Source organism: Garra rufa, chromosome 25 (assembly GCF_049309525.1).
Source record: "Garra rufa chromosome 25, GarRuf1.0, whole genome shotgun sequence".
Lineage (NCBI taxonomy): Eukaryota > Metazoa > Chordata > Actinopteri > Cypriniformes > Cyprinidae > Garra > Garra rufa.
This window is the reverse complement of record NC_133385.1, coordinates 1,328,421-1,351,035: the sequence shown is the minus strand read 5'-3', so window position 1 is coordinate 1,351,035 and position 22,615 is coordinate 1,328,421. Positions and strand designations below refer to the sequence as shown.

Genomic DNA, 22,615 nt, shown 5'->3' with positions numbered 1-22,615 from the left:
CACAATATCCACCAGGTGGCGCAAGGCACAACATTCTAATTATGTTAAAGTTAAAGTTAAATATTATGTTACAAGTTACAATGAATGATGAAATACACCATAGGGCATCAGTATAAATAACCGGTTTCAAATATTGACGTTTATTGGTAATTTCAACTAAAAAAAATTCAGTTTCTTCACAAAACTTACCCTGGAAATCCAGAGGTCTCGCCAGAGCACAATTTGAATTGTCTCTGCAAGACACTCTGGCCTCGAGCAATGATGCATGTTACTGCAATACGTAAGCAATTCTGGGAACCAATCAAATCGGTGTATCTGATGTAGGCGGAGCTAAGCTGATGACGACAGCGCTGCGACCTCCGGAATCATTAGTAAACATTGAAAGAGATCTATTCTACAGATGAAAACCAGTTGTTTGAAACAGCTTTGGCCGCTACAATGACCGAGTTAGACTTAGCTTTTCATTTAAAAGAGGAACAGAAAACCGCGCTCGAATCGTTCCTTTGCCAGAAGGACGTTTTTGCTGTTTTGCCGACTAGATACTGCAAGAGTTTAATCTATCAGTTAGCTCCGCTGGTAGTTAAGCACGAAGAGGAACAGATCTGAAGCGGGCAATGCCAGATAGCATTCGGCAGTCTCGAGTCCTGGCTGTTAAAACAGAAGTGGCGATAAATGTTATCGAACAAGGTCTACCGGGACAACCTGATGGGGATTGTGGTGGATGAGGTTCATCTCATTTACAAATGGTAAGAGTCACTTGGAAAACTTACTGTAGCGAGAAACTGAACTATTCAATAGTAATACAGTAGCCTAACTTGACCAGGACGATATGTCTCGCTGCTGAATGAAACGCTAGCGTCTATCCACATATTAGTTGATATAATGAATAGTTTGATCGGACCTAATTGTTTTATGAGGTTGATTCGGCTGTCGTAATTAATAGTTATTAATCTTGTCACATTGTTTATGTTATAACATTGAAATCCACTCTTATATGTTCACCGTCGCTCTGGATACGTCACACCATGTATTGTTGTGATTTATCGTGGCATTATCCAATTGCGTTCAGTGAGAGTTTCAAATGCACGCTTGGTGCCGCCCCTTGAGTTAGGCCCTTTTCATTACTCGATCCCAGACCCTTAATCTTAATAGATTAGGGTCTGGATTTTTCCAGGCTTCACAAAACTGGCATCTGCCCATTAACAATAAAGGCGGAAATTCCTTTCCTTTAATAATGCAGTTGGAAATTCCTGTCGTGAGCAGGTGCTGCAAACTCTCATTGTCTCAAACAGTTAATCGTGGCATGAAAAGCCATGGAATTCACAATTGTGTGTAATGTTTGCTTTTGTTCAGAATGACCCTTCCGGCCAAAACCCTACTGGACTGATGCTGAATGTTTAACCTGTTGCTCGAGTCCAAGGTCTGTCAAAAGACATTGTGTACAGGTGTGCCACAAAATTTGAATGTCGAGGGAAAGTCCAAAAGGTGCACAAGTGATAGGGATGACGGTAGCCTTGAGAGAATTGTCAAGCAAGAGCGGTTCAGAAATCCGGGGGAGCTTCATAAGGAGTGGACTGAGGCTGGTGTCAGTGCATCAAGAAGCACCACATACAGACGTCTGCATGACATGAGCGACAGCTGGAGAAGTCCATGCTAAGGAGAACAAGTACTGGTGTGTTGCCCAGTGCTCCTAAGTCCTGTTTTCAGATGAAAGCTAATTTTGCATTTGATTTGGAAATCAAGGTCCCAGAGTCTGGAGGAAGACCAGAGAGGCACAAAAGTCAAGCTGTTTAAAGTCCAGTGTGAAGTTTCCACAGTCAGTGATGGTTTGGGGAGCATGTCATCTGCTGGTGCACTGTAAAAAGTTTTCACCAGTTTCAACTTAAAAACATAAGTTTAGCAGCTGCCTTAAGATTTTAAGTTAAATCAGCTTAAGTCATTTATACTCACAAGTTATATCAACTCATTTTTATTGTAATAAGTTAAGATGACTTGTAGTTTTAAGATGGTTTAACTTAAAAACTTAAGTTGAATCTGGTGAAAACTTTTTACAGTGTGTGGGTCCATTGTCTTTTATCAAGTCCACAGTCAACGCAGCTGTCTACCAGGAAATTTTAGTGCACTTCATGCTTCCTGCTGCTGACAAGCTTTTTGGAGATGATGATTTTATTTTGCAGCAGGATTTGGCCAAAACTACCAGTACCTGGTTTAATAGCCATGGAATAACTGTAAAAAGGAAGATGAGAGAACAGAGACCCTGAAATGCAGACGAGCTGAAGGCCAATATCAAAGCATCTTGGGCTCCATAACACCTCAACTGTGTCAAAGACTGATCGCCGCCTTGATGCTGGAATTAGTGCTAAAGGAGGCCCAACAAAGTACTGAGGACATAATACAGTACTTTAACACACTTTTCAAAAGGCCAACATGTGTTTAACATCCTTTTTTTATTGGTCACATTAAATATTCTAATTTTGTGAAATACTGGATTTTTTTTTTTTTTTTTTTAGCTTTAATCCATAATCATCGAAATTGAAACAAATTAAGGCTTGAAATATTTCACTTTGTGTGTAGTGAACTAATATACAAGTTTCACTACTTGGGTAACACACTGCCATCTAGTGGTGAAGTTTGGAACAGCAGTACCCAAAATACACTTGGTCATGATATTACCAATCACAGCTTTTCTCTTCATCAATTCACAGTGAGTGTCCAGTTTGGAGAAGAGGTTTTCCATAAGGAGAGTGGACCTAATAAAAAGGCTGCAAGGGAGGCAGTAGCCCAGATGGCTCTGGAGGAGCTGGAGAGAAGGAGAATGGTTAGAAAACAGGCGAGAGGTGCACTGAAAACACAGAGAGAATAGGAAACTCTAGAAAGATGTGAAACACTGTGTATTATTTATCTTTTATTTTACCAGGAAGGATCCACTCAGTTAAAAAATAATAATATTTTTTTTTTTTGCAAACACTTTATGATCAGTCAAAACAATAACTAGTCATTAATCAAAGAGCATGGTTGACTCATTCCAGACGGTAGTAATTGTTAAAGTGATTTATATTCATTCTGTAAGCATGGAGCTAAAAGGAAAAGGCTGGTTGTCAATGCTCTAAATGACTGCAGAATTTTAATGATTTTAAAAAGAAAGAGATCTTGATTGACACCTAATTTTCTTTAAAACAATGTGTGCATTTGGGGTTTTCAGATTGAAGCTTGAATTGGATTCATGTGAAATTCTGCCAAATAATGAACAATGTTTGCTCGGTGTCAGTGTGATTTAAAAACTGTTAATCTTTTGGTCCTTAAGGAAGGATATTTAATCTAAAAAAAAAAAAAAAACTAATAGCAGCTATTGAACACCTATATCTAAATAATTAACAAAAAAAAACAATGTGTGCAGGACTCTGGTTTAAAGTGCACTGTGAAATATTTAGGAATATAAGGGATGACCGATGCATTGCAGATTAAGAGGGACATTTGCCAACCTGGTGTTCGGAATAAACAGTGAACTTTAAAAATTACCCAAAGCAATGTGAGCCGTCAACACTGAAGCACAACTTGTAGATTTATAGAGTAAAAAGCTTGACCGCTTCATTTTGCCTTATAATTGTGGTTTGCGTTATTAAAACTGAAATTAAATTGTCTTTGGTCTGCGCTCTGGAAGTGTTCTGTTAATTCTGCTCAACTTGAATCATACTAAAATTAAAACCGAAACTAAACTAAAACTTAAGCTAGAATTGTGTTTACAAAACAGCCTTAACTAAACTAAAATTAGACCAAGACAAAGTAATTATTAAACTAATAAAAACGAAACTATATTTTATATCGATCATTGAAAACGAAAAAATTAAATTAAATTAAAAATAAATAAAATAACCCACAAATGTCTTCCTTTGGTTCGTGAGGAGGAGGAGGATCCACCAAATGAGGTTCTGGCACAAATAAAATATAATAATCAGAAAATATGCCTGTGTCAGTTAACAGGATCTCCGGTCTTTCATATGCATGTTGGTGTTTAATTGTGAGGGGTTTTAATGATGCATGCAGGCACTGAATTAAACCACCCGCCGGTAAATTAAGATACAAACAAGTACAAATGTATTTCTTCATGACAACATAAGCTGTCCATAAAACAAACAAACAAAAAAGCCCTGCAAATTAATCTAACATATTTTGACCAAGTAACCACTTACAATACGGACACTTCATATTTAATGGTGTTTTATTTATTTGTTTATTCATTTTTATTGTGTTTTATCTGTTATTCTTTCAATTAAACATTTGCAGTCAGTTTTAAAAGCTGTTTTATTCATGTTTTAGTCTGAGATTGTGTTGCATTTACACACTTTTAACCAGCAGGCGTCACCAGCGTGTGCTTGATTCGAGCGCTTGAATCATTTTGCGAATCGGTTCAATTGATTCGAAGCTTTGAAAGGATTCGTTTCTCTCATTATTAGGTGACGCAACTTCCGAAATTGGCCTTAAAGGAGAGTCGTTCACAGGTGTTTCTCATCTTCTTGTCGTCTGGACACAAAGGTAAGCAGTGGCTCAAAATATCTGTGGAAAAGCTTTCTACCTCGATGCTGTACCACAGTATTTCATCTAATTTAATCTTAATCAACAAGAAAATTGTATTTGTTCTCTAAATGTTTAAAAATCCTCGATTGCAAATGCTGAAAGGGGTGCATATGCACACATGAGAATTTATGAAACGCATTATTAGACCGTTTTCTGAAGCTGATGTTAATGAAATTTGATATTCATCCCATTATAAACTGATAAAGCATGATGCTGCTGTGAATCACAAACACTGCGGTTATTTAAACAAAGATGTGCTGTAATACTGACAATAGTGACTTCAGCAAAGGTACAAAGGGGCAAATAATAAACCTAATTTAAATTAAGTCTAAATTTACCAACAAACAATTTTCTTTTGCTTTTTTTTTTTTTTTTTTTGAGAATTAAAACCATCTAAACGCCATATAATTTTTTGCAAAAATGAATTTGTGTGCTCTTATTTTTCTTTGCCTTTGATTTGTATCCAGTGATTGGTTAAATGTCTTTCCCTCAAATTCTTATGTTTTTGTCTTTTAGTTTTTATGTCTTTTTATAATACTTTAATTTCAGTTGACAATGTATAAAGTGTTAAAATTTTAATGCAGTATTTAAAGGACACTGGTTTATAGAATTAACACCAATAAAAGAACTACAAGCTAAATCGGAGGGAAAAGGAAATAAAAATGGACGCCCACGTTATCGCCCAATTATTTGCACCCGGCCAGAAAAAAAGGAAGTGGAGTTTGTTGAGGAGGTGAAAGAGGGTCCGAAGCACAACCCCAGGTAACACATCTAGCTCTGAGCTGAAGTTTCTCCGGACAGCTGCTGTTTCTGTAAACTGTTGATCATCAGTAAAGTCAATCTCAAACCTCTAGCACTCGCGGATTGATCAGATCACATTCATGTTTATCATTACTTGACTAGTTTTCATTCTCAACTGATTAAACAGAAGTTATGCTGTGGTTGTAGGGTTTAAGTGTTCCTCGTTTGAAGACGACTGTAGAACTCATCAAATCTTGTTTTAATTGGACCATGAGTTGTTTTTAATGTTGTAATTGTGATTATTTTCAGATGTGAGATGTTACATCAACAAAGAGTGCAGAAGAAATTTGAGACTTTGCCCTTTTCTTTCCCCAGATGTCCCCTCCTGTGTTTTTAAATCAATGGATTTTTAACCTTTTTTTTTTTTAATACCCTGTTTTTATCACGCTTCCCTTTCCCCCATGTCTTAATTTATTACCCCTCCTTTCCCCTTTCACCCTCATTGTTGATTTTAATTAATTTATATGAATTGTTTTTATCTCCCTGCCCTGTTTATTGATTTTAATAAAATAATTTTACATATAAATTGTGTGTCTGTGTCATGGAAGTGATCGATCACTATCATTTCAGCTGAGGTTCCACCTTTATTTTTTTATTTTTTTTTTTTAGAGTGACACCCATCGTGTGCATTGTGTGTGAGCATGATTATTTTGCATTGTGGATGTTTAAGTGGAACCACTTCATGTTGAACCTGGCTTGATTATATATATAATTTTATTTTTTTTAAGCAAGGTCTCCAGAGAGTGTGACTCTTTCTCACACAAAACCAGGTCTCATCACAATTAAATGAGTTAATCACTAAAAAGTTACAGGAAACTGTTTGCTCAAGGTTTGAGTTAAACTCTGCAGAACAATGGTGCTCCAAATCCCTTTCTTAAGATGAAAACATGGTAACCATAAATGAACATTGCTACACTAACCATGGTTAATTTGATATTTTAAGAATTTGTTTTTGAAACTAGGCTACTGTCTTAAGTTTCATGTTTTGTAGGCCTACTGTTTAATAAAACAAATCAAAGAAAAAAAAGTAATGCACGCTCAAGTCTGATTTACACAGCTAAGATGACTGCAGTAATGTTTGCAATTCAGTGGGTGAAGAACATGAGTGCTCACAATGTGCTAATCTGACGGAAACATATATAATCTATGGTAAATCTACATTAAGACAATATGAATTATTAGCAATTCTTTAATCAACCTATAGGTTACAAAATCAAGAATCAAAAATGTACTTTGGACGGCTGCGGTCTAATGTAGGGCTGGAAGGAAACAAGAAGCAGATGCTTTAGTCAAGAAGACCTCAGACAGTCCAGTAATAGGATTTAATATCCGATTAAACAAATTTAAAGGTTAATTAAGAGCTATAATAGGACTGTAGTGAGAAAGGTGGGATATGAAGAGACGCTTGTACCATTCAGAAAGGGAAGTAGACCATAAGACACAGATTTGTGGAAATAGAAGGGAAGATATGGTCATTTCTCATCATACTGCACTCAACTGTTTTTTACATATCATTGGGAAACATGACTCTGGTTTATTGTAGAAATCCAGAGACAGTGGAGCACCTTCTGATACCATGCATTAGATATAATAATGAAAGATTAATGCTAGAAAAGCAACTCATTAGTTAAAAATGGTTTGTCACTTTCAAATTTACTAAGAAACACAAGTTTCAAGATTTTATTTGAATTCTTAAAGGCCACAAATCTATCATTGAAAGAACAGAGTTCAGAAGAATTTTTACTCTACAATTATGATTTAACTCCGTCTAAGTGTGCAGAAAGGAGGAATCATATTCCAAATCACATTTTTCCTGACATCTTGACCCTGTCAAAAGTCATTTTCATCTTATTTGCTGACTGAGGATTGATAAAAGCAGTATGACTTGCTTTCTGTTTACTTTCTTTTTTTTGGAGAGCAAAGGAGGTTGTAGAAATTATTTAATGGCTTACAGTTTTTTTATGAAGTATTTTTTTCTTACATTCAAATATGCAAAAAAACATCAAAATAACATCAAAATACTCATAAATACAAGGCATATATAATATATATTGCCTCTGTACTGTATTGTGTAACAATATAAACTGAGTTTGCGAATAACCAGATTTTTTTTTTTTTCGCTATTTGTACATCTTCGTTCTTTAAATCTTTAAATCATACCAAATTATTTTTAACCTCTAAAATTCTCCAAAAGGGATGTTGGCAGTCAGTCATGGGGGATAAAAACTGTCTTCTCTTAGGATAGTTTTTCTGTCCGTTTCTTTTCTGAAAATGGTTGTATGCAGTTTTCCTTTATTATCCATAAATATTTTTAAATCCAAGAAATTAATTTGAGTAAATGTACATTAGTAGTATTCAAATATGAACGAAAAGCCAACAGATCTACCTCAGAGCCAGACCATCATTTAGCACTTTCAAAATTGCAGTCACCTATTGTTATTGTTCTAAGTGTAACAGAGGTCAGCTGGTAAGAGCTGTGCAGGTAAACCTCCCTCCTCTGATCTCAAGAAGACGCGCAGCTCACCGCATCATTCACCAGGACGCAAAAAACACACAAGATCTTCAATCAAGACTGCAGTAAGGTTGGACTTGTTTATTCGATTTGCTCATTAATCTGCAGTTTGCTAATTAATTTGTAATTGGTTTTATAAGATCAGGGTAATTTAGGAGTGATGCACAGAAATGGAAATGGAAAAACAAAACTAAACACAGGGCGGTAAAATATCTGTAAATTGGATTTTCTTTGGAATAGCAAATCAAATCATAAGATCTATCATACTTGTGTTTTATTGCTATTACAATATATGAATATTACTACTACTGTTATTAGATTTAAGCACCACTCATATCCTCAGGCTCCAGCAGTAATTTCTTCGGGAACAGATTTTCCGCGATGTAGGTATTATATACAGAGAACCGCTTTCTATAAACAGTAACGACTTTATCATTATGAGTCCTTTGTTAAGAAATTTGACAATAAAGAAAAAAATGTATGTGTTATGTTATTGTCACAGCACCATGAACTGTTTTGCACTGTTTTCTGTTGCTTGTTGGTTGTCATGGTTGTTCGTTCCATCGGGAGCACCGGGAGAATTCCCGGTGGCCTGGCAGCCAATTTTGGCCCTACATTTTTTTTTTTTTATACACTGTTGTTGATGTTTCTGTTGCCCGTCATATGTACTAAAGCAGGCACGTGCACAGGTAGGGCTCAACCTGTGCTGAGCACATGCACTTTTTGTAATTACACTCGGAAGTGCCCTAATTTTGGGGGAGTTTTTTTTTTATTTTATTTTTTTTTTATTTTTTTTATAAATCAATGCTGTTGGTAACCCTTTACGTCTGTTTGTCTCTTAAAAAAATATTAAACCAATTAAAGGCATTAAAAAGCGCATCTCTTAGAATCGCTCAAACTGTCAGTCAAACTTCACAACTCCGCCCCCTAAATAAACAGTAGTATGTCTATAAAGGTTCATATAATGCATCACCACACCTGTGTGATGTTGATGTAATGTGATGTCTCGTTTTAATGATGGACAAATTTCACAAAAACCCGCGGTGTAATCGTTAACTGCATTTGAGTTTGACACAAAGCAACAAAGTTATTCTTGTCAGCTAGGTAAAATATACGAAATTTCTACTTTGATTTTATGGCTATCTGCTGAAAAGTTATTAATACTAATTAAATATAATATAAGAATATTATTGTGTGTTTTTTTTTTTTTTTTTTTTTTGTGGTGGAGGGGTTCGTGGCAAGGTTAATTTAGTTTTGCTTTTTTTAAATTAATTAGTTTTGATATTGTTTTCAAATTTGCAATAAAATTTAGTTTTTATTTGTTTCATTAACAGTTTTGTTAGTTTTAGTTTAGTTTCTATTTTGTGAACACATTTCTATTTAGTTTTTATATAGTTTAGTTTGAGTTTGAGTTTTTTTCAAACAGAGATCACGATTTCCTCCCAATTCTAAACTAAGCAAACTAAAATATCAATTGCTGCAGTATATGTAAAAGTGTTTAATTAATTTGAATGAATTATTAGTCATTTAATGCATAATATTTGTATTTAAATATAATATATTTAATACACCAATTTATAATAGCTATTACATTTATGAAAAAGTGGTTTGAAATGAATAAATGACTTGCTCACAAATACATTACTGGATGAATCTGCGTTTTTGAATCAGTCTCGATGATCGCTTGTGTTACATAAAAAATGCCTAAAACTGATGGAGTAGCCTAGATTTAGAGCAGAAACGATTATTTATTTTTGATAATTATTATTTTAGTTCAGTTATAGTTTTTCAATAAAAGTTGTTAGTTTAATTTCGTTCTAGTTTTTCATTTTTTTTTTAACTTTTTATTTTATTTTAGTTTACGAAAATGATTTCTGATCAATAGTTTTAGTCTTAGTTATATATATATATATATATATATATATATATATATATATATATATTTTTTTTTTTTTTTTTTTTTTTTTTTTTTTACGAAAATAACCTTGGTTTGTGCACGGCCCTGTACTAAAGTGATAATTTCCGAATTCGCCGATCAAAAATAAAACTCTATTTAAAACGATTTACCTCGCGCACGCTTCATGCATCGATCCGCGCGTCCGCCAAAACGATGCAAGACTTCAGAACGGAATGGAATGGACTATTATAGCTATACAATTAATATATATAAAATAATATTATTTTGTCATATTCGTGATTCCTGAATTTATATATGAAAACTTCGTTTGTATAAGAAAATTTGTTAACCTAGCCTATTAAGTTGATTTAATATTCTTGATAATTTTTAGAAGAGAATCACTAACATACTTTAGAGTACATTATTTGATGTACTGCACTAACATGAGCATGAATATTTTTTTTAACTATCCATAAAAAAAGAGTCAAAACTGCTGTAAAATATATTGTTCATTGTTAGTTCATGTTAGTTAATGCATTAATTAATTAATGATCTACAACCATTTTTAAAAATTATTTTAATGATCTATAACCATTTGTGAAATAATTATATAAAGCTATATTAGCAGTAGAAAAAAGTCTGACTCTCTAACCATTAGGCCACAACTGCCCACAGTAAAGTACATATAACTTATTTAAAAGATTTCTTTTCATATCATTGAGAGAGGGTAGGATATGTAAAACACTTCATGATTTTTCTTTTGAATATTCCTTTTTTTTATTAGTATTATTATTTTAATGCTCTGTAAGCAGTTCTTCAGTAATTATGCAAAAGCATACTGACAGTACAGTACATATTAACTGATTATATTAATTTATTTTTCTTTCTGTTTCACTGAGAATAAGGCGGAAAGGATTAGGGTTAAAAGATTTCTTATACTATACCACTCTGATACAGTCATCATCTGTCAAGTGAGTTCTCTTTAATTTTTTGGTGGCCCCTGAGCATGATAAATTTATGAAACTAAGCATGTTTCCAGATAACCAAAATTAGTTTGCAATTTAGTATCTTCGGTATCTTGGCATCATGTTAAAAATTTTGGTGTAAATTGAATAGTTTTTGCAGGAGTTGTCACAACTCAGGCAGGAACAGACGAACACCGACGTAGTAAAAAACGAACATTTAATAAATCCAATGGGAACAGGCAGAAACAGGAACACGGAGTGGAAACAACAGGATAACATTAAAGACCGACAAGAATACAGGGGAAAGCACACACCTTATATACACAGACTGATTACACATTCAGGTGGAGACAATGAAGGAGGAACCAAACACACACTGAACTGCGGGGGAGAATGGGAGAAACCAACATGAAAGTCCGGGGGTGTGACAGGAGTAGTATGCGTTAATTCACAGCCTGAATTAAAAAAAAAATCCACATTCAAACCAAAATAGCCAACTTCCTGTTGGTCGTAGCTAATGGCTGTAAATTAGAAAGTTGTTCAGCTTGATTAGAATAATATATGTACCAAGTTGGTGTCTGTAGCTATTTTGTCAAAATGTGGTGCTATAGAGTGCCTCCTCCATGTCCATTTATGAGCTTTGCCATTGTCTAACTCAGTGTTTTTCAACCTTTTTTGAGCCAAGGTACATTTTTAATAAAAAAAAATCACAAGGCACACCAACAATTGAAACTGTAAAAAAATGAAACTCTGTAGCCTATATTAACAAAATACAGCCATTCTTATCGAAGTGTCTTGAACAGGAATCAAATAAACACAAAGAAAAAAGTACTTTATGATCTTTCATATTTCTTCTTCTTTCAAATAAAAAGTGCAATTAACAATCTACAGTCATTCTTATCAAAGTGTCTTGACTAGGAATCAAATAAACAGGCATTTAGCTATCTACTGCCAGTGCCACCTACTGATATGGAAGAGTATGACATGATTACTCTGCCGGTGTCACTAGACAGCACAGACACTCGACAATGGCACATTATTCGCAGACAATAACTTCTTAGTTTTCAAAAAATGTTTTAGACCAATTAGGTGAAATTGAATAATTTCCCACGGCACACCTGACGATCTCTCACGGCACACTAGTGTACCGCGGCACAGTGGTTGAAAAACACTGGTCTAACTAATACTGATGTTTGTGCCAATTGTCATGAAATTCTAAGCATGTTACCTGCCTCACAAACACATGAAACAAATATTAAAGTTTGACATTTTGCCATGGCGACAGTATTTAAGATATCCCTAATTCATTCACAGTTTTACATCTGCTTTGTTTTGACATTATTCTAATAAAGTTTGACGTATACTGACCTCATAATGACCTCATCTATGTGATTGGACTCCTTCACCAAGTAGTCCCTGATCAAAATCTGCCAATGTATGATGAAGTTATAACACACTTTCCGTCTCTCTGTTCTCACTGTAAGTTTGTTGCCTTTAAACCTTTTAAGATAATAAAAATCCCTTAGCAATTTTGCATCTTCAACATCTTGAGATCATGTTAAAAAAGTTTGGTGGTGATTGGATGAAAAACCTAGGACGAGTATATCAAAATTTCAGTTTCTCTGTTTTTACCATAAATGTGTTGCCTTGCCAAAGCTAAACCTTTCAGGATATCAAAAATCCCTTAGCAATTTTGCATCTTCAACATCTTGAGATCATGTGAAATGAAGATGTTGAAGAAGTTTGGTGGTGATTGGATGAAAAACCTAGGAGGAGTATATCAAAATTTCCCAGTTGTCAGTTAAAAAAAAAAATCAGTTTTAAAATCAGTCTAATGTGATGTAATGAAAAGGCTATCTTTCATTGCTCAGTGAATGATCCACATGATACAGGTTAATGTTTAAGAGTTTTATGCTGCTTTTATTGCTGAGCATTACAACTTCTCAACCAGGTGGGAAGAGCATGATGCAGCACAAGCAAGATATCAAATCAGTCAAATATAAATTTAAAATACAATGAACAAATATAAGAGAAACTATGTGTGAAAGGTCAAACACTGAACGAAATACAGTACAATCTGTGTTTTTTTGTTGTTGTTGTTGTTTTTTTTTTTTTTTTTTTTTTTTTTTTACATATGTTTATCTTTGCAGTCAGAAAATGAGTGGAGAGGTTCACAGTCATTTAGAAAAAAGCATTCGTCCATACATTGATCTGATTGACACTCTGCGGTCAGTTGGCATTCATAAGGACTTGGCTTTACCGACTATCGTTGTGTTCGGAGACCAGAGTTCTGGAAAAAGCTCTGTGTTGGAAGCACTGTCTGGAGTTGCGTTACCAAGAGGGAGTGGTAAGGACTTATTTAACTCTTCTTTGCTGTTGAATATTCATACACATTCAGTGACCACTTAATACACATCTCTCTAACACTGCTCTATTGATTTGTCTGAGATCATTTTACAAAGCCCTGACTAAGCCCAGACTAAAAACATGCAGGGCTCTGGGAACGGCGAACGTAATCCAGGGGGCAAGGCAAATGGGTAATCCACAAAACAGGTGAGACTTTCAGGGCAGGCAGCGAAAAAGACAAGATGAGAAAACCAGGCAAAAATAAATACAAAGATTATGTTCGCCATTGTATCAACCCTCGCCTGTTTATTGGACTGCTCTTGTGTCTCCGTAACAATGAAAATCTGCTGCAGTTTTGAATCCAGAGTTAACTGTAGAAAGATTATAATTTAGGCAAAAGCCATGCTCTTCATTACCAAGGTTTTAGGGTTTCTGTATCAACAACAAAACTCATAATAATAATAACAATAATAACAACATAATATCTTGCTCACCAAGGGGTGTTAAGACTCTAGATAGACAGACAGATAGACAGACAGACAGACAGACAGACAGACAGACAGACTGATTGATTGATTGATTGATTGATTGATTGATTGATTCTGTTGGTTGATTGCTAACTCAACTGTGTTTGCTGTAGGAATTGTGACCAGATGTCCATTAGAGCTGAGGCTGAAGAAGGTACCAGCAATCAAATGGAAGGCTGTTTTAACTTACAGTAAAAAAACAGATGAATCTTTGAATCTTTTTGCAGGTTAGTAGTGCTGCTTGCAGTATTTTGTTTTCTGGAAAGGTTTCTTTTAGCAGGATTGAAATTATTGCATTTACAACTGGATTAAAACCATGTTTTGTGGCAGGTGTTATTAAACCCAGCAAACTAGATAGTGGAAAGGTTGCACAGTCAACTCACAATGAGAAGAAAATTGAATTTGCAGATCCTTCATTAGCTGAAAGACATGTTGCAGCAGGTTAGTAAGACAGCTGAAAAATGTTATTGTGTGTTATTAGAATATAACAAAAAGATAAAATTCTCAAGTCACAATCAGTAACAGTGTATATATATATATATATTATTTTTTTTTGTCTTATGAAAATAGATTTGTCTTATAGTCTTGGATGCTGATTTGTCAATTAGTCAAACTATCGATGTTTTAGTGCTGAATTAAATATACATATAAATATGTCTTTATTTGCAATGCTTTAAAGGCCTTTTTCCAGTGAACATTAGTTAATTGGCAGTAAAAAAGTTAATTATGGAGTTTGTGCTTTACAGCCCAGAATGATCTGGCAGGAAAAGGGGTCGGAATATGTGATGAGCTCATCACTTTAGAGATCATGTCACCAGATGTGTGTGACCTCACTCTGATTGATCTGCCTGGGATTGCCAGAGTCCCAGTAGAAGGACAACCAGAGGATATTGGAAAACAGGTGGGTTGTGTAATCTGATCTCGCACACCACATTTATTATTAAACTAGTATAAATACAGTTTTTAAACCATGTTTATGTCTTGTAGATAAAACGTCTGATCTTGAAATATATTAGGAGACTTGAGACTATAAACCTGGTAGTGGTCCCTTGTAACACTGACATTGCAACAACAGAAGCCTTAAAAATGGCTCAAGAAGTAGATCCTGAGGGCAGAAGAACTTTGGGTAATGAAGCAGATGATCTGCACAGCATCTTATATCTCACCAAATTTCCTACAACACATTTGTCAGCTACTGTACTTTTTATAAAACTATTTTTTTTTTTCATTATTACAGCCATTTTGACCAAGCCAGACCTCATAGACAAGGGAACCGAGAAGAACATTCTGGATATAGTCCAGAACAAAGTCATTCATCTCCGCAAAGGTTACATCATGGTGAAGTGTAGAGGACAACAGCAGATCAATGATGAAATTCCTATAGAGAAAGCAGCAGAAATGGAGAGAGAATTCTTCCAAACCCATGACTATTTCAGGTTACAGCTTAAAAACAATATTATTTATTTAGTTAGTTTGCATGTATTAATTTAAAATCATGTTGATGTTTTTGTTTTGTTTTGTTTTTTCGGCCTAAATTGTGCTACAGCTGTCCTGATAATATAATGAAAAAATGCATTACAAAAATGTAATTAATGAAAATATAACTTTAAGGAGTTACCTTAAGGCATAATCTTATATTTGTAATCTGTAAATTGATTGATTGATTTCAAAAAGTGCATTTTCTTTTTCTACAGATGCCTCTTGGAAGAGGATAAAGTGACTACTAAATGTCTTGCCATCGAACTGACTCGGGAACTTGTTGGTCATATCAAAGTATATAAATGTCATAAATTTAGTGAACTGCACTTTCTGGCAGGATGAACTGAGATACTATAATTAAACTGTATCGTGCTTGTCTTTGTCAGAGCTCACTGCCACTTCTTCAGGAGAAGATAAAAGACCAGTTGTGGAGCGTGAAGAATGCACTTAAAAGCTGTGAGGCTGGACCACCAGAAGACCTAAATGGAGCCAAGGAATTCCTCATTGAAGTAGGACTTCAAGACATCAAGTCTTCTTACTTCTGAGAATTACCATTAGTGTCTAATCTTCTAGAATCCTATAAGAGCAAATGCACTAAAACATTAATTTAAAAAAAAAATGCATCTTCTGGTAAATTTATTTTGTTCAAGAAATCAGCCCTTTAAAATGGATAAACTCAGAATTCAGAGAAAAAAAGGTCAAGAGTTGAAAAACATCACATCAAAAGAGATAAGAGATATAGTTCAGATTGTGATAAAAGTCAAAACCAGTTAAAACCTCACAATTCTGAGAAAGAAAAGGTCTTAACTGTGAGATATATATGCGTGTGTGTGTGTGTTCTCTGTGAACAGCCCCTGAAAATGCTTTCTGATCAGATAATATGTCTTTTATCTGTTTAACAATAATGTAACTGTCACGGTCATGTGTAAGGAAGGCGTGACACAAATGCGAAATATAATGACAAGGCTTTAATATAAACCACAATAAGTAAATCAAGACATGAAGGGCAGGATGACACACACATGAACATAACCTTGAGATTGGAGTTTAAGCACTCAACTTGGTGATTAACTAATGACTTGATGAGGACAGAAACAGCAACAACCAAATATGGGCACAAGAGGGAGAAACCAACACAAACAGTCCATTAGGGTGTGACATTTCACTCCCCTCCCAGAAGGCGCAACCTCACACCGTAGAAAAAAAAGGGATGGGCACAGAAAGTTTGTATAGGAAGAGGCTTTGGCATAGGACAGATACCCAGGAGGAGGACAAGTAACAGAGTCCAAGGAGGTGATGATAGAGGGAGCAGCCAGGCAGGAGACAGAAAGGCCCCAGAGCAGGAAGAGCCAGGCGAGATCCAGACCACAGCCATGATTGGGGCCAACGGTGGAGCCGACGGAGCGAGGAGCCATGGTGGAGGAAGGATGGTATTGGATGGTACCATGACTCCAGGAGGTGGTGGAGCCAGAGGCGGAGACAGAGAGTCGATGAGCCAGGCGACAGAGAGGATCCAGAGGGGCCAAGGCTGAGCTCAAGGCTCTGGTGTCTGAGGTGGAGATCCGGTGGTCCACGGCAGAGCCGGAGCAACAGAGGTCTGAGGTGGAACTGGAGGAAGGGAGTAGCCCAACGGAGCCAGTGGGATGGAGCGAGGAGGTGCAGCCAGAAGAGCGGAGTCCTGAGGTGATGGCAGGTCGATGACCAACCAAGGCAGAGCCGGAGGGACGAGGGAGCCCGGTGGAGCTGGTGGGCCGATGGGCAACGGTGGAGACGAGGGAGCTAGGAGCCAGGGTGGAGATGCTGGGTCGGAAGACTGAAACGGAGTCCAGGACTCAGAGACTGGAGGCGGAGATGGGGGATCCCCCAGCCACAAACCCAATGAAGACTGGCAGACCTGCGGCGAACCCATTGCACAGATGGTGGGCTGAGGGTGAGCAGAGGGGCTGCCAGGAGGCAGCGGTGACAGAGCAGAGGAAGCAGGGAATAATGGAGGAAGCAGGAGAGGGAGGATGGGTGGGAGGATCCAGGCAAACAGGTATCAGTCACTTTTATTGTCACATCACCACAGCAGTGCCTAGGTGAGTGAAATTCTTGGGAGCATGCTCCAAACAGTGCAGAGACAATTAACATTTAGACAGTTATATACTACAGGTTTATACAGAGTGACAATGTGCAATATATACATACATACAATTAGACATATTTACAGTTAGCAATACAAGTTGAGCTGTATTGTCAAGAGATGTGCAAAAGAGGTATTTTTACATGAAATTGTGCAGAAGTGAGATTGGGGAGAACAGCACATTAAGTGCAATGTGTGCATAAAGTCCAGTGACAAAGTGCAGTGCGTGGCATACGATATAGTGGGAGTATGCTGTTAGGTGTATTAATTCTGATTGTTCATTAGCCTGATAGCCGTAGGGAAAAAGCTATCCCTCAGTCGGCTAGTGCAGGATAGGATGCTGAGGAGGTGTCTTCCTGAGGGTAGCAGAGAGAGCAGTCTGTGGGACCGGTGGCTGGAGTCACTGATGATCATCCGGGCTTTCCTTATATACCGCCTGGTGTATATGTCCTGGAGGGAGGGAAGTTCACTTCCAACATTGTGGCGGGCAGTTCGCACAACCCTTTGCAGAGCTTTGAGGTTGCCAGCGATGCTGTTACCAAACCAGGCAGTGATGCAGCCAGTCAGGATGCTCTCCAGAGTGCAGGTGTCGAATGTTCTGAGGATGCTGGGGCTTGTCCAAACTTCCTCAGCCATCTTAAGAAGAAGAGGTGTTGATATGGTGTTGGTGTTGATATTAGGCTGAATATTGTGCCTTCTTTGCATGATCCTTCCATCATTCCTGATTGCTCTAGCGTTTTAAATCAGTTTGATCCTGTAACTTTGCCTTATTTGCAAGATATTGTAGGTCAGCTTAAACCATCTGGATCTGCCCTTGATGTTCTTCCACCAAAGTTTTTTAAAGAGATTTTTGAGGTAATTGGATCAAATGTCCAAACGATCATGAATAATAGCCTTGTAAATGGGGTTGTACCAGAGGAGATGAAGCATGCCATTATTCACCCACTTCTTAAAAAGCCCAATTTAGACCCAACATTATTATCAAATTTTAGGCCAATCTCTACCCTTTCTTTCATGTCCAAGATCCTAGAGAAAATAGTTCTTCATCAACTGCAGAGCTTTCTAAATGGAAATAATATTTTGGAAGCATTTCAGTCAGGTTTTAGAAAACACCATTCTACAGAAACAGCACTGGTAAAGGTTTTAAATGATATTTTATTAACTGTGGACTCTGGCAAGTCGGCAGTGCTAGTGCTGTTAGATCTGAGTGCTGCATTTGACACAGTTGACCATGCAGTTCTCCTTTCAAGACTGGAGTATTGTGCAGGCATTCAGGGAGATGCTCTTAAATGGTTTCAGTCTTATTTCACTAATAGAAGCTTCTGTGTCAATATTGGAGAATTTACGTCAGGCTCTGCCCCTTTAACTTGTGGTGTTCCACAAGGCTCTATTTTGGCTCCGATTTTATTCTCACTGTATATGCTTCCACTAGGGTCAATTTTTAGGAAATACAATATTTCTTTTCATTGTTATGCGGACGATACCCAGATTTACATGCCCCTTGAATCTGATAAGAGGAGTATTGATACTCTTCTGGCTTGTCTTGCCGACGTGAAAGCCTGGATGTCTGCAAATTTTCTTCATCTTAATGAAAATAAAACGGAGATTATAGTTTTTGAATCTTCCAAAGCATTTAGCTCCTCTGGTTTAGATTTTGGTTCACTGTTTCCACTTGTCAAACCATTAGTGAAGAATTTGGGTGTGTTCTTCGATAGCTCCCTTAAATTTGACAAACAGATCAGTTCTGTGGTTAAAAACAGTTTTTTCCATCTCAGAGTCCTAGCCAAGGTTAAACCATTTCTTTCTTTTAAGGACTTTGAAAAAGCTATTCATGCTTTTGTTTCAACAAGATTAGACTATTGTAACTCCCTTTATATGGGCATTAACCAGTCATCTCTGAACCGTCTTCAGATGGTACAGAATGCCGCTGCTAGGCTTCTTACAGGTGTTCGAAAACGCGAACACATTACTCCTGTTTTAATTTCTCTGCACTGGCTTCCAGTACGTCTCAGGATTGATTTTAAAGTGTTGTTACTGGTTTTTAAATGTCTGAATGGATTAGCACCTGTATATCTCTCTGAGTTACTCTCACTTCATAATCCAGTAAAGTCTCTGAGGTCATCCAACCTGAGACAACTAAATGTTCCGAGGGCCAGGTTGAAACTCAGCGGCGATCGTGCCTTTGCTGTCGCTGCACCAAAACTCTGGAATAGTCTACCTGTTAATATTAGAACTGCTACCACGGTACCTGAGTTTAAGGGAAAGCTAAAAACATATCTTTTCTCTCTGGCATTTCAGTAATCTCACATGTGTATTTAGTGATCTTAAGTGTGTAACTTATTATGTTAGAATTTGCTTTTATTAATTTATGTAATTTTATTGTATTACTGATTGATACTTTGTTCAGCACCTTGGTCAACAATTGTTGTTTTAATGGTGCTATATAAATAAAGCTGACATGTGTCTTCTTTAGCACTGCATCTGTGTGAGCGGACCATGTGAGATCCTCACTGATGTGAACACTGAGGAACATAAAGAACACTCCACTTTTTTGGAAATAGGCTCATTCTCCAACTCCCCCCCCCCCCCCCCCGAGTTAATAAGTTGAGTTTTACCATTTTGAAATCCATTCAGCGGTTCTCCTGTTCTCGCTATATTACTTTTAGCATAGCTTAGAATAGAATATTGAATCCTATGGGTCCAATATAGCATCAGGTTAAAAAATGACCAATGAGTCTCGATATGGGAGCTGGGAACTAATTTCAGGCGCTGCGTACTGCGCCTGCTGCTTCCATATTACGGCTGCAACCTTCCTTGACTATTACACCGGAATGGGAGTGTAGTTCCTAATCTTATCGGCCTAGAAAATTGCAGGTTTACATTTTCCGCCGGTCTTAGTACACGATATTACTAAATAGGACAAATATTGAAACTCGTTGGTCATTTTTGAACGCGATGCTGTATTGGTCTCATAGGATTCAATGATCTATGCTGAGCTATGCTAAAAGTGATATCGCCAGAACATGAGAATGGCAGAACGGATTTCAAAATGGTAAAACTGAACTCATTAACTCGGGGGAAGTTGGAGAATGAGCCTATTTCCAAAAAAGTGGAGTGTTCCTTTAAAGCTGTTAACCCGCTCCACAGGTGTCTCATTGATGATGAGGCTGATGATGTCCTGTTCCACATCTATATCCTCATGGAAACAGATAAAGTCTTGTTTCAAATATAGTGGTCCCAGATCCAGTCTCAGCTCACCCTCAGTGGACATGCTGTAGGCGGGGCTAACTTCCAAATCCCATCAATTTTATTTTTCTCACAGACCTTAAATGGATTCAATGACAAAATCAAGACCCTATCAACAGGAGAGCAGAAGAATGGGAATAGTTTGATTTTCCAGATTCGTGTTGAATTCAGGAAGTGGAATGATTATCTTAACAGTACAAAGCCAAACTGTGAGTATATTTTCACATTTAAGAAACACAGCCCTGCTGAAAAAAAAACAGCTAAAACCAGCCTAGGCTGGTTGGCAGGTCTTAGCTAGTTTAAGCTGGAAGTAGCTAGTTTTAGCTGGTCTCCCGGCTTGACCAGGCTGGAAAAGTGGCCAAAACCCCTCTAAAACCAGCCTGCTGACCAGCTAAAACCAGCCTAGGCTGATTTTAGCTGTTTTATTTTCACCAGGGAGAGTTCTACTGAAAATGAAAAGGTCAGTTAATTTAACAAGAAGTCCATATTGTTTCCAAAAGTTAACCATTCAAAAGAGTTGAGTGAGAATTACAGAGGGAGGGAACTGCCTGGCTTCAGCAACTACATCATTTTTGAGAAGATTCTGCAGGACCATGTGGCCAAATTTAAGGATCGAGCCATTGATTTACTCAATGCCGTAAAAGGTATTTGTGTTTAAAGACCTTCTGATCAACGTGAGGAGCCTACATTATAAAACCAAAAGATTAGATCAAAAACTGAATGTCAAATAGGTTTGGCATATCTGAATTGTGGCTATTTGTATTTCCTCTGAAGATATAATCATTAAGCAATTCACTGACGTGGTGAGTGAGTGTTGCCAGAACTATCATGTCCTTCAAAACATCATCAAGGTAAATAATACCCTTCAATGTTTCTAAAATAATGCAAAGATGATTGATTTTTAGTCCAGTTTGATCAAGTTTTCATTCCTTTGTACTTCTTCACTTGATTCTGTAGGACAAAATCAATGACATTCAGCTTAACCAACAAGAAAAGGCAGAGCAGAGGATCTCAGAGCAGTTTCAAATGGAAAACGGGATCTTCACTCAAGATCCCATTTTCCTGACGGTCTTGAGTGGATTAACAAACCAGATCTTTTCAGAAAAGGAATTACCTGTCTTTGACAAACCATGCAAGTACAGTCAAATGCTGGAGTCATATTATGAGGTAGATGTTCGTTTTCAGTGACAAACATTGCACTGTGTTTGTGGTGTGAGGATATAACATCTCTAATTGTTTTCTTTCAGATTGTGGTGCAGAGATTGGCTGACCAACTGCCCTTGATGATCATCTTTTACATCTTGCATGAGACTGCTCGGCTTCTGTCTATTGACATTTTCAAATTATTGGAAAAGCAAAATGTGTGCGAGCTCCTAACTGAGGCCTCTGATGTCAGCAGAAGGCGCAGCGAGCTAAGAGCTCGTCTGACTCGACTGACTTCTGCTAAAGAAGCAATTACTGGTTTTTTGGGTGACTAGATGAAATATCTGAAAATACATCAAATGTATCTGATGTTAAAGGAACACTCCACTTTTTTGGAAATAGGCTCATTCTTCAACTCCCCCCGAGTTAATAAGTTGAGTTTTACCGTTTTGAAATCCATTCAGCCGTTCTCCTGTTCTGGCGATATCACTTTTAGCATAGCTTAGCATAGATCATTGAATCCTATGAGACCGATAGCATCACGTTAAAAAATGACCAACGAGTTTCCATATTTGTCCTGTTTAAAACTTGACTCTTCTGCAGTTATATCGTGTACTAATACCGGCGGAAAATGTAAAGCTGTGATTTTCTAGGCCGATAGGATTAGGAATTACACTCCCATCCCGTCACAATAGTCAAGGAAGTTTGCTGATGTAATATGGACGCAGCAGGCACAGTAATATTCAGCACCTGAAGTTCAGTCACAATTTCAGAAAAGCCGGTCACATTGACAGTTACCCAGCTGGGAACTAATTTCAGGTGCTGCGTGATATTACTGCACCTACTGCGTCCATATTACGGCAGTAAACTTCCTTAACTATTGTGACGGGATGGGAGTGTAATTCCTCATCCTATCGGCCTAGAAACTCACAGCTTTACATTTCCCGCCGGTCTTAGTAGGCGAAATAACTACAGAAGAGTCAAGTTTTAAATAGGACAAAT

General features: G+C 37.0%; 1 protein-coding gene across 1 annotated transcript; it reads left to right on the top strand.

The window, feature by feature from the left end:
- Positions 1–1,502: 1,502 nt before the first annotated feature.
- Positions 1,503–21,948, top strand: LOC141302206 (interferon-induced GTP-binding protein Mx2-like). Its single transcript, XM_073832387.1, has 17 exons — positions 1,503–1,530; positions 2,706–2,818; positions 4,455–4,533; positions 5,160–5,337; positions 12,901–13,097; positions 13,737–13,811; positions 14,005–14,064; positions 14,370–14,524; positions 14,611–14,749; positions 14,861–15,059; positions 15,318–15,396; positions 15,489–15,611; positions 20,547–20,679; positions 20,971–21,114; positions 21,245–21,321; positions 21,428–21,637; positions 21,718–21,948. Exons 1-17 carry the CDS (start codon positions 1,503–1,505, stop codon positions 21,946–21,948), a joined length of 2,220 nt encoding a protein of 739 aa, XP_073688488.1.
- The last annotated feature ends 667 nt before the right edge of the window (positions 21,949–22,615 follow it).

Excerpts from the sequence above, each read along its gene's own strand:
- LOC141302206 (XM_073832387.1), top strand. The coding sequence starts at position 1,503 with ATGACGGTAGCCTTGAGAGAATTGTCAA. Across the intron at positions 15,612-20,546 it reads CCAAGGAATTCCTCATTGAA|ACCTTAAATGGATTCAATGA; the intron begins GTAGGACTTCAA and ends TTTTTCTCACAG. Across the intron at positions 20,680-20,970 it reads TAACAGTACAAAGCCAAACT|TTAACCATTCAAAAGAGTTG; the intron begins GTGAGTATATTT and ends TGTTTCCAAAAG.